Source organism: Anabas testudineus, chromosome 5 (genome assembly GCF_900324465.2).
Source record: "Anabas testudineus chromosome 5, fAnaTes1.2, whole genome shotgun sequence".
NCBI lineage: Eukaryota > Metazoa > Chordata > Actinopteri > Anabantiformes > Anabantidae > Anabas > Anabas testudineus.
Window position 1 is genome coordinate 17685855 of NC_046614.1, and position 12407 is coordinate 17698261.

The following is a 12407-nucleotide window of genomic DNA, read 5'->3' on the forward strand; positions in this document are numbered from 1 at the left end:
TGTGTACCCTGAACTAAATATGGACATGCACTTTCACAGGATTTCAAAGAATGTCCCAGCCTCACAGTCAACTCGGAGGATGCAAGCCTCTTGCAGTTCGTCACTGATACCGTTGCCTGCAAAACCGAGTCCAGCCTCTTTGCCCCAGGATTGATGCCTCTGGTAACTTTTTGATGAGTGGGACGCGACAGGACAGCAGGACAAAAGCTTTGGCCTATGGGAATACTCAACTTCTCACAATAGAAAAGAAATTACACAATAACGTTCTTAAATAGAGGGATTTACTGTACTAACTCCTCTAGCTCCTCCAAAGAAACCAAATTTCATCTTCAAGGGCGTAGCCTTTACCCCAGATTTTTTGCCAACCATGTCCAGGGTAAAGGTGAAAGGCCTGACTCGTACGGGCCGTCAGGTCAGCGAGGACCCCGACTTGGATACCCTGCTGTCCACCCTCTCCCCTGAGGAGATGGAGGAGCTGCAGAAGGACATAATGAAAGTGCCAGACTTCAACCCAGAGGATGGGAAGATTATCATCCAAGGGGAGAGCCAACCTAAGAGCAGCAACGTCCAGGACGCTAAGCTGGACAGCCGACGGGAAAGTGACACCAAAAAGAGGCTCAATCAGAGGGAACAGTCGTTAGAGGTGAGTGAGCGTTTAATTTGATCCTTTATCTGCAACTTGTTTTTACATTGACCCTAAAGAACACACTCATAAGTGATTTGTGGTAAACTTTATCTTTGATCTGGGCATTTTCAAGACAAATTACTCTCTTCGGATGTTTATATTTGAGCTCTTTCCAAAAGCTTTTCATAGAAATGAACTGCAGATAGGTGGCTTTTGAAAATCAAGCAACCATGTATGACTGATGTTGTTGCTACAGACAGCATTACATAACAACCAGAGTCCCAAGGTATTCTAATGATAACTTGCATTTGTTAGTTTTCACTTTGCTTGAAGCAAACCGCCAGCTGGACATCATGCACCCTGAGTCCATCATCTCATAAACGCTGGTCCCCAGAGTTGGTTTCTGTGCCAGGAAAAACATATTATTTTCCTTCTGAGGCCTGTTTACCTCCATTTCACATTGTTAATTGTCTTCTCACAAGCAAGAAACTTCAGAAATGCACCAAACCATGTGTATTCTTTCCTTTGGCGTACTATAAAAGATTTTTTGACGTGAAGAGCCTCCCTCTGGTGAGTGTCAGAGAGACAGTTTTCTAGAAGTTTGTGTGTTTAAAAAAGAAGCACTCCAGTCAACGGAGCGGTGGCCCTGCGGAGCTTCTTAATCCCGGCCTGATGGAATTCCATGGTTGATTGCTCCCTATGCTCACTGCCTTTTAAGGATACATCTGCCAGGGCCACGGCCTCACACAGCAAAACAGATGGAGACTCACAAATCAAACACTTAGCAAGCTACTCGCTGCAAATGTATCCCTGCACTATAAAAAAAAAGGGCTCCCTGTCCTTTTGCAGACTATAAACACACATGGCGTATTGTGTCGGGGATAGTGTGTGTGGATGCGCATTAACAGTGAGGATGTGTTTTACAGTAAAGGAATACATATACATTTACACAAGCATTTGCATGGTTTTGTACTAATCAATTATTTTAATTATAAAGGATTTGATGGATTTGATGTGATTTATTTAGGTTAATGGCATCATTTGTCTCACTGCTGCATGGATTTTTTTTTTTTATGCTTTGTTTTCAGGAATAACATGTTCATGTTCATGTTTGTACTCCCGCAGGGTGAGTCCAAGAAGGAGAGCCGGAAGCAGGAATACCTGAGGAAGATGGGCCTGAGCCAGGAGGGCAATGACGACATGAAAGTAGGCTTACGCAGACAGGCTAGTGTCAGTGACAGAGATGTCAAAGTAGATGACAGATATGGCAGCAAAGGTCCTGAAAGTTTAAAAGAGGAGCGAAGTCGACTTTCAAGTAGATACAGGAAGCAAGAGAGCAAAGAGAGTGATGTGAAAGAGGAGACTAACGAGAAAGAGAAATGTGAAGACAAGAGGCTGAGAGACAGAAGAGAAAACAGGGAAAGCACAGGTAGCAAAACAAAAGATATGATCTCCAAGTTACAGGAAAAAAAGGATGACAGCAGAGAGAAGGAGAGGAAGGAAGACTGCAGGAGAAAAGATGACAGCAAAACCAAAGACATCATCTCAAAGCTACGAGAGAAAAGTGAAAAGGAAGGGGGCAAAGACAAAGAGAGAAAGTCAGAGAGTTTTAGGACACAAGGACTCGTCTCGAAAATGGTGGAAAAACAGAGCAAGGTACAAGAAAGCCAGGAAAGCAGATCAGAAGAGAAGAAGCCGACAGCAGAGGAGAAAAAAGCCGACGATAAAAACAAAGCCGATGTCAAACTTAAGAGACAAGTGTCTGAGAAGGATGAGGTGCAGGTGAAACATGGCAAGGAAGAGAACAGAACAGATAGAGAAGAGCTGGTTAACCACAGTGACCATGTGAAAGAGAAGAAGAAGGTCAGCACAGACAGGAATGAGGACGGCAAAACTGGGAAACTGAACAACTGTGTTGCCAAAAACAGCCCAAACAGCCCAAACAGCAAGGCAAAGGAGGAGGAGGAAGATGATGAAGACTCGAGCATGTTCGATGAGCTGATGGAGCAGGTTCGAAGCAATGACCCCTCCGTCCCTGAGCTCAATGTCAATAACTCAGAGGTCATCAAGTCAAAAACACTCATTGAATTCGCAGAGGCTCTACACAGCAACACCCACGTTAAAACGTTTGCTTTGGCCAACTGCCGTGCAGACGACCACGTGGCTTACGCCATCGCTGGCATGCTACGCAACAACAAGACCATCACCAGCATCAACCTTGACTCCAACCATCTCACGGGCAAGGGCATCCTGTCTCTTATCCAGGCGCTGCAGCGCAACTCCACCCTGACGGAGCTTCGCTTTCAAAACCAGCGTCACATCTGTGGCGGGAAGACCGAGATGGAGATGGTCAAGATTCTGAAAGAAAACACCACCCTGCTCAAGCTGGGCTACCACTTCGAGTTAGCCGGACCCAGAATGACCACAACAAACATTCTGAGTCGCAACATGGACAGACAGAGACAGAGACGCCTGCAGGAGCAGAAGCAGGCCCAGGCCAACGGGGAGAAGAAGGGGACGCTGGAGGTGCCCAAGCCTGGAGGTGGAGGCTCTCTGAGAAGCTCACCCAAAGCTTCCCCCAAACCTTCTCCTATACCTTCACCTATGCCTTCACCAAAGCTGACCCCTAAAAGAGGAGCTGGAAGTCCGGCTCCACCACCGCCTCCACCTCCTCCTGGGGGTGGACCTCCACCTCCTCCACCTCCAATGCTGGATGTAGATTCCCTGAGGAACTCTCTGACCCCAGTGTCGCAGAGGAAGCTTGATGGAAAAAGCCCAGGTGGTAGTAAGAACTCAAGGGACCAACTGCTTGCCTCGATCAGAGGAAGCGATATTAAACAACTCAAGAAGGTGCGTATGGGTTTGTGGGAAGGTCAGCTCAGCCACTTTATATTCAGACACGCTTACATTTAATTTGTCCTCACAGGTGCCGGTGCCAAAGTGGTTGCAGTAATATTTCCTGTTGGAACGTAAAGTAAAACAGAAGAGAGCGGGAGAACAGACATCTCACTGCAGGTTTTCAAGGAGACAAACCTTACGTTCCCCGGCTGCAGTCGAAGATCTGCGCTGTGGGACCGATGCAGAAAGTGAAACACCCATTGGTTGAATGACAAGCCCTCACTATGAGTTCTCCCCTCAAACACTGGACCAAAAGGACTCAGAGGAGAATGAGTGATGCAGGGCTCTCTACTAGCTGACTGCAGAGTGATCATGAGTTTGTTTTCATATTGATGCTTTGCTGGTAATTTGCACTAGATAATAATGAGGCCGATCATATATCATGTTGGCTTGTGTATGCATCTGAATACGAGCGTGGTGGTAGAGTGCGATGAGTTTAACAAGAGATTCAAATAGCACTACAAAGTCTAATATACAAAAAAAAAACGTACAAAATAATATAGTGGACATTCATTTGCCCATTTATTTATTTGTGGTGAGGGAATCCACCTTATCAGTATCTGTCAGTTGTAAATCTGTTCAAACTGGGAATTCTGAAATGGCGGAAATATCAGGGAATTAGCCAACATGGCGACCTGACTTCAGAAAAGCTGGCTATGAGGAAAAAGGCCAAGGTGGTCTTTGATTGTGTGTTTCATTGCCAAATCTCAAGACATCTCAGGCAGGGTTTAAAGTGTTGGAAAGCAGCCCAGAGGAATCCTGGTGCATGACGAAGGAGTTATAGCATGGAAATAATTACATAATGCATTTTTATCACAAAGTGCAAATGGTCGTCCTTCAGTATCTGATGTTATATTTTGTACAGGATTATTCTAACCTGGGTGTTTGAATATCTTACATAACTTTTATGTAATACATCTACATGTCTTAACTTTAGGAGGATTTGGAAAACCATTACAGGCTTACTATCAATGCTCCTGTTGATTTATGCCAAACTTTTAAGTGAATGTAATTCTAAAGGAATTTAATGTGATAAACAAAAATCAGAGTGGCTCTCTGTCATATTTGAATACACATGCCTTTCTTACAGAGCCTGTATGTCTTCAATAAAAGATTCTGGTATATTTACAACGACACATCACATGTGTAATGTAACATCTGGCTAATATCAGTAAGAGGGTAATGTACAGTAGCTGTAAAAGGAAATGAACTGACTTTTGCAAAAGAAATTCAGTATGATACATTGGGGTATGTCTGTATTCATTTCTGTTCAGCTGTCAATCATTTCAGATGTTTCCACTGTTTACCTTCAACACCAGATATTTTTTGTTCAGAAAAAACCCACAAAATACAAACATACAAACGAGTTACTTAAGTTGATTTGAAGAACGTCTCCATCATTATACTGCATCATTTCCACATATGCAAACAGCAATGAAAAGCTTTCTACAACTATTTCCATAACATGTTTAAACCTTTGCAAAAACTCGGAGCTCTTTAGTGTCTACCCACCAGCTGGTGAGGCAGCCATCACCAGCAGCAGCAGCAGCAGCAGGCCAGTTTATGTCTCCATCGCTCTGCCTCAGCCTCTGCATCCATGAAATGCCTATATTTGGTCATATCTCAAAGAAAGCTTGCTCTGCAAGTCATTCCTTTCTTGTTCCTAATAATGGGCAACAGGCCAGCGGTTTGGCTATAGCTGCTTCCCTGACCAACAGCACTGAACTCAGATGGAGGAAAACGAGGAGAGGGAATAAAAATATTGAGATTACCAGTGGTTCAGTCCCAACAAAGGGGTCTGAGGAGAAAATAGTCATCGTGTGTGCAAAATAACTCAGACGACATTGTAAAGTTGCACATTCCTTGTTGAGTGGTCACAGCGGGAATGCAGTGTGCAAATTCAAGATTCAAAAACTTTTATTAATCCCAGAGGGATTTGACTAATTTAATTTAGTCTTCAATTTCGCTTACTTTATTTATGTAACGTGGCCAGATTAGCTGTCTGGGGCAGCAATGAACTGCTGGGCTGTTTTTCACCTTCTTTCTCTGGAATACTACATAAACTTATGTTGGCTGCATGTTAACTTGAACTCAAACTAAATAATGTAGCAATGGGCAGCAAGTAAGCACAACATATGGTAATATGTCCCTACTTGAAGGGCTTCTCTTCAAGATGGTGCAAATAAAAAACATCCTTACTAGGTTGATATTTGATATTTAATGCTTTAATAGTGTATCTTCACATCTCTTTTATTGCCTCTGGACCTTGAGTCAAATGGCAGTTGTCCATTTTGCCCTGTTGGTAATCCAGCCTGGCTCTGTAGAGATCATTGACAGCCTTTTAATTTTTTACATGACTGCAGGCATTGGATCACAATACTGAAAAAAATATCAACAACTACATGCTCAATAAGGCAAAAGCAGTATATACGTTAGAAAAGCATAATACAACACAAAAAAATTGATTGTCGAAATGTAAACATTTCTGCAGAAATCTTAAATGCTCTGACTGTAGATGTTTGTATTAGATGAGTATCTGTTTTATAATATACTTAAAATTCCAAAAGTAAAAGTATTGATTGTGCTGTATGATATACCCCCGTTGTAATACTGGATTACAATTAAGTGTTTCCCTTAAAAATACACGAAATGTTCCTTTAAGAGATCACGTTTTGTGGTTACGTCAGACCGTCGATAAGTCTTACGTCAGAGGGAACGGCTAAAGAACAAAATGGAGGAATATGCCAGAGAACCATGGTGAGTCCTAAAACCACAAAAATATCGTTTTTACACTGCATTTTGTGAAGTCATGTCCGTACCCCTGTTTGTGACAACCACAACTTTAAGTGTGAATGATTATTTTTGTAATATAACACGCGGTTTACTCTCAAAACGTACAACCCGGCTAGTTAGCTGAAGTTAGCTGAAATGCTAACTTTACGTAGAAATGCTATAGCAGTGTGTTAGCACTGGACCCTGGTAGCTAAATCACGTTGTTAGTGACCTTGTCGGTTTCTCATCCACATGTGATCTTATTTCGTTTACTCATTTAAGTTAGTGACTCTTTACATCTAGGTTCGATGGCAGCCAGGTTCCTGCAGTAAATATTAAGCGCCTCGACGATTTTTATAAGCTGTCCTGTAGAAATTATGTATGTTGCTTTAGCATATGTTGCTAGCTGAGTGAGCGACCTGTCGGGCCAACCTGAGGCAGAGTCCTGCACCGGTTCAGCTTTGTAAACCCGCACTAACAACTCTCGGTATCGGCTGAACACACTTATTTTCGGCACTATCGATCGCGTTAGAGCTAACCTCACATCATAATATAGTTACTGTACGTCCCACGACCTGATACATACATGTATTAATACATACATTAATTTGAAAACGCTCACATCATAAGTAAACTTGTTTGACAGCTGATCAGAGGTTATTTACAGTTTTACATGTAGTTTACTATCACATTCAAATGTGACAGCTTCCAACTTGTTGCTGATGTAATGTAAATTGACACAAAGGTATTCGTTTGTCCACATAATCACATAAGTAGATATTGTGCTATCAAAAATAAGAGAATAAGACAATTAATCACATCAGGATGGCACCATTATACTTATTAAACACAATTGACGATCTAGGAATCAGTCAGGAGTCAAGAAATAGGTTGAGAGTCCCACTGGAAAAAGATCCACACATCTTGAACAAGGTACTGATAACCAGAAGAGGGCGTGAGGTCCCAGGATGGTGCATTGAGTTTATCTGTAAAAAGGGTTGCACAATAACAACCTAAATGCCTGTCTTTTCTAAGAATATTATATCGAAATGAATCATAATTAATGCTTTTTGTAGCCCCTGGAGGATTGTGGACGACTGTGGGGGAGCCTTCACCATGGGAGCTATTGGAGGAGGAATATTTCAGGCAGTAAAAGGCTTCAGAAATGCACCCTCAGTAAGTTCAGTGATGTAACATTGTACTTTGCTTTATTGGCTTAGCTTGTTCCACATTTATGTGCTCAGTGTGTAGAATTGACACATTTTTATATTGTCAAAATTATTAAATGCAGAGTTACCATATTTTCCACCCTTTCTCCACGCAGTTATAAGCTTTAGTGTTTGCAAAGTATTTAGATTCAGCTGGACATCAGTGGTTTTAGACCAAAATTTAAGGAAAGCGACTGAAGTGAAGACTGAAGTATAAGATTTGTCATTTTACATCTTTCTTTATACTGTTTTCAACAATTTTCATACAAAGAGAACAACAGTGAATTGCCTCACAACAGTGAATGGGGAATTATTCCTTATAGATCTCTGTTGTTGTCTAAAAAGATTTTAAGACTTCATTAGGTGACATGTTCTTTTTTTAGTATTTTTTTAAAAGTATCTTCAAAAGCTGTGAAAGAGTTTCTGAAGTAAACTGCCTCTTATATTCTTGTGAGAACACAAGTCTTCAGTGTGCACTAAGGCCTAGTGTTATTTAGTATTATGTAATCGAAAACTCTAGGTCAATTATTAATGTTTCTAACTTAACTTATTTTTTTGCTTGAAAGGTATACGTCAACAAGCACAAATTAAGCATTACACATATCTAGATAAAAATAATAATATGGGTTATTATATATAAAAGTTGGAAACATTAAACAGCTGCCACAAATGGCTTGCTGTACATCTGCGCACATGCTGTAGTTATAATAACCTTGGATGTGTCCCTGACTAGCATACACAATATTTGCCAGTGGAAAACAGGAAACACGTACAGTTTTAGTATAAACTATGTTTAGATTACTTCTCAAACATCTATGATAATTAGGAATTGAAACTGTAGTTAAATGTACCAGTAAACAAGGAATTCCATTTAATATGTGCTTGTTTCTTTCTTTTATAGGGGATGAGCCATAGAATGAGAGGAAGTTTAACTGCCATCAAGACTAGAGCCCCACAGCTTGGAGGTAAGAACAAAATATCTACCTCTCATTTTAACATGTAACAAGTATCACTAATTACACTATTAATTAGCATTGGTCATTAGGCTGAAAGGTTGCTGTGCGCTGCTTTGCAAAGAACAGAAGCTGTATTCAGCTTAGATAAATGTTTTTTTTTTCTTTCCTTACAGTGCTTGTGTTTCTGTTGTTCATATCTTATCATGTCAGTTGTCAGCAGCAACATCTCAAACCAATGTGGCAAAATATGTTGCAAACAATCATTGTTTCAACAAAACTTGGCAAAACATACTGTTTCTAGATTCCTTGTTGAAACTCGGACAAGGGCTATGTTTGGACATTTTAATACTTTTTCTGTGGTGAAAACTTGTTTTCTTTGGAAATCCATTGCTGTTAGCATTAAGATCCTAATTATTGTAATTGTTTTAGAAAATATCTTCACAGTTGGTATTTGATAGTAAATCAATACATTCAAGTTATAACAAAAACAGCAAAATGCAAAAATATGTATGAACTGTTACTTGTTCAATTTATGTGAATCTCTTTTTTTGGGTTGTAGGTAGCTTTGCAGTATGGGGAGGCCTCTTCTCCATGATTGACTGTGGTTTAGTAAAAGTGAGAGGGAAGGAAGATCCCTGGAACTCAATAACAAGTGGGGCCATGACAGGAGCTATCCTTGCTGCAAGAAGTGAGTAAGCTTAGAGGAGCTGGCATTTGGCAGTCAACAGAAAGCACATAGACTGCACTTCTAATACCAAATGATGTACAGTATCCGTTTTAAGCTGTTTTCACATATTCACTGTGGACAATGCCTGATTTCATTATGTAAAATAACTAAAAATATTTATAGGCTATTTGTGTACAGGACATATAGATTTGCAAGTGTCATTAAAACAGTATCCTTTGAGAACAATGTCATGAACATTGAACAGTGGTTGATATATTGTCTACTTCTTCATTGAATCTGCTTATCATGAGCTGTGGGCATGATATGTACAAATGAGTCATTATCTCCTGTTCCTCTGTAGATGGACCAGTAGCCATGGTAGGATCTGCAGCCATGGGAGGTATTCTGCTGGCTTTGATAGAAGGTGCAGGAATCTTGCTTACAAGGTTCGCCTCTTCACAGTTTCCTACTGGTGAGTGATACTTCTGATATATAAAGATTTGACCACATAGTTAATTGAGAAACTGTATCAGCTGCTGTGAACTAGTAACTCTGCTTATCAGACATGCACACTGACAGCATTCATAAGAAATCAGACATATTCCATACACTGACTTCTTTGTACATACTGTACCTATTGTGTTACTACTTTTCAATATTAATGCCATAAATTACAGCATGCAATTATTAGTTTTCTAAATAATTTCTCTTAAAAAAAATAAAAATAAAGGAACATTTTTTCCAATCTACAACTATACATTTAAATATGTTTGGGTTTTGGACTATTGGTCAAAGAAATGAGCAGTTTAAATTTACATAATTGATGATTCGATCTGCGGTAAGACTGGGATTAAATGACTCTAATGTAAATAAAGTACTTTTTAAGGCTATTACTCCTCAGACCTCTGATTGGCTGTTGTCATCTCACTCTGAAATCTACCTGCTTTTTCTCTTCAGGACCCCAGTTTGCAGAAGAACCTGCACCTGCTTCTATGCCCACCCCTTCATTTGGAGACTACAGACAATATCAGTGAAATGACTGCCCAATTCTTTACTCGCTAGGCCTATTTGAATTCCTTGCTGAAGTTTCAAAGAAGAAATGGAGATGCAGAAATACCACATATCAGACAATGCATCAGATTTTATGGACTTTGTCAGAGAAACGAAGGACAAAATACATCTTCATTTTACTTCTTTTAGGACCCATGTACAAATCTGCCTTTTGCCATTCTCAGCCTTGTTATGTGCATCTGTTTCACCTCACACTGGTAAAGTACAGACATGGTGAGATTAGTTGTGTTGATATTTTTGGGCTTGTGGGGATGACATGTGTTTTTCTATTTTGTTCATTTAGAGTCTGTGCTGCATGTAGCTCAACAGGAGGGAGGATGTCTGGATAGTGTTGAATCTTGCAAAAACACAGGTTACATGTGGAACGTAATAAATTCTACTTATAAGTATGATACTTATGTGTATATACAGTAAAAGCTTTCTTGTACTCACATGTTAATCTTTATTTGCCTTATATATTTCATCTGCTCGGGCTGGTCGCTGACATTTGGCTGGCCTTTTTTATTTTTTATTTTTTATTCAGTTTTGAAGGCAAACATTTAGCAGATACAATGCTGTGGACGATTAGTTTGTTTTAAAGTGAATTTATTTATTTTAGATTGTAAAACTTTGTTTCAGATTGTTCTGTTAATGTGACAATGGATTTTACAGTCAACACAGGTGTATAAAAGGCTGTTATTGACAAAACGATGGCAGAGGCAGTACAGATGAATGGAGAAACTCAAGCAAGGGATTGGTGCATACTGTATTAAATCTCTATGACAGAGTGTACTATGGTACAATAAATAATACCTTGTTAAATGTGTCTGTTGTACCCTTATCAATACATTTATTCTGTTAGTTCTGAGCTTAACTATGCTGATTTCTCTATCTTTGCCCACAATCTATGTTTCCTGTGCAGGACTGCTCATTCCCCACTAGAGGGAACTCCCCCCAAACTTATCTAAACCAGTGTTTATCTTACTGCTTCTCTCAAATTCTAACTGACTTTTTTAGGATTAGTTTAAGACACAAGGGAGCACTTTTTTCCCCACATTTTTTTGTTTGTGTCTCACACACATGTTAACTATTTGAAGCCAGCTCTGTACACTTACAGGTGAAGGACACCAGACAGTTAAGGGAACATGACCGGGACCTTGCTGCAGCATCTACATCACCAGTTGAATATGTGTTTGAAGTGGGGGATTGTTCCTTCATGACAGAGCTGTACACAAACATGTCACTAAAATGAATATTTTGGGACCTTTAAAGAGCTGACTTGAACTCTTAAAGTAAAATCAAGACTATTCTAACTCTTAAGCGCGACAGAAGTTGGATATTTCATTATTAAGTCAGTTAGCTGCTGTCTAGGACTGCAAACTATCAAATTATTACTTTATTGAATAATCTGGGTATTATTTCCAGGTGAAATTATCGTTTGATATTAAAAACGTGAGAAACTACTGCTCAAAAACGCTTAAATATTGACCATAGAAGGCCTATAATGATACAGTGCAGGATATTATATTGCTTTATTGTCTGTTCCCACTGAAGTTCAACTTGCATCTCAAGCCAACATTCACATTAGAAACTGAGACCAACAATTAAAAACTGGTAAACTCACTACCATAGAAAACTAAATAAACTCACCCAATTCTTAAAATAAAATGATGCATTTATATCAAACCTGAAACTAATTTAACTTTGTACCTTCCTAACACTGGGCGAATATGACTTCACTTTGCCCTCAAGGACCTTTAAATAGTTGGAACTTAATTCATGGAGCCTGTAATCCTAGATATACTGTATTGGGCAACCATAAGATGATGAGTACAATTACTCCTTTACAACTTTCACAACCGCAAGATAGCTCATCTTTTAAGAATGTGCAGTGTTTAAATATGGTTACTGGAGGAAATGCAGAGCTGCTTTTCACTAATAATTATGAATCACACCAGGGTGTGTGCCTTTATTTCGATTGGCACATTTATTCAACATAATGTACGTCAAAATTGTGTGTTGGCCTGCAACAAATGGTGGTTTTCCACCTTTATCTTTTGCTCAGGAAGTGACAAAAACCTGTGACAGAAATTAGATAGAGTACAAAATGATGTACTGTACAAAATTTTGCAATTTAAACCTTCACAGATTTACAGGTCTGACGAAATAATAAGAATAACATTTGACTTTCTAAATCAGTCAAATCATATATGGTTGTCTTTGAAGGTTAC

The 12407-nt window shown here is 39.6% G+C and overlaps 2 protein-coding genes across 2 annotated transcripts; both read left to right on the plus strand.

The window, feature by feature from the left end:
- Positions 1-60: 60 nt before the first annotated feature.
- On the plus strand, positions 61-4764 carry lmod1b (leiomodin 1b (smooth muscle)). Its single transcript, XM_026350310.1, has 3 exons — positions 61-643; positions 1751-3475; positions 3552-4764. Exons 1-3 carry the CDS (start codon positions 368-370, stop codon positions 3576-3578), a joined length of 2028 nt encoding a protein of 675 aa, XP_026206095.1. The 5' UTR covers positions 61-367; the 3' UTR covers positions 3579-4764.
- A 1440-nt stretch (positions 4765-6204) lies between these two features.
- On the plus strand, positions 6205-11002 carry timm17a (translocase of inner mitochondrial membrane 17 homolog A (yeast)). The gene is made up of 6 exons (XM_026346567.1): positions 6205-6280; positions 7372-7471; positions 8405-8468; positions 9019-9147; positions 9488-9598; positions 10084-11002. Exons 1-6 carry the CDS (start codon positions 6255-6257, stop codon positions 10158-10160), a joined length of 507 nt encoding a protein of 168 aa, XP_026202352.1. The 5' UTR covers positions 6205-6254; the 3' UTR covers positions 10161-11002.
- Positions 11003-12407: the final 1405 nt, after the last annotated feature.

What these genes read in the sequence shown, in the direction of transcription:
- lmod1b (XM_026350310.1), top strand. Translation starts at nt 368, where the DNA reads ATGTCCAGGGTAAAGGTGAAAGGCCTGACTCGTACGGGCCGTCAGGTC. An exon ending in AGAGGGAACAGTCGTTAGAG is followed by an intron (nt 644 to 1,750) that starts GTGAGTGAGCGT and finishes GTACTCCCGCAG; the next exon opens with GGTGAGTCCAAGAAGGAGAG. An exon ending in ATATTAAACAACTCAAGAAG is followed by an intron (nt 3,476 to 3,551) that starts GTGCGTATGGGT and finishes TTGTCCTCACAG; the next exon opens with GTGCCGGTGCCAAAGTGGTT.
- timm17a (XM_026346567.1), top strand. Translation starts at nt 6,255, where the DNA reads ATGGAGGAATATGCCAGAGAACCATG. An exon ending in TAGAGCCCCACAGCTTGGAG is followed by an intron (nt 8,469 to 9,018) that starts GTAAGAACAAAA and finishes TTTGGGTTGTAG; the next exon opens with GTAGCTTTGCAGTATGGGGA. An exon ending in CTCTTCACAGTTTCCTACTG is followed by an intron (nt 9,599 to 10,083) that starts GTGAGTGATACT and finishes TTTTCTCTTCAG; the next exon opens with GACCCCAGTTTGCAGAAGAA.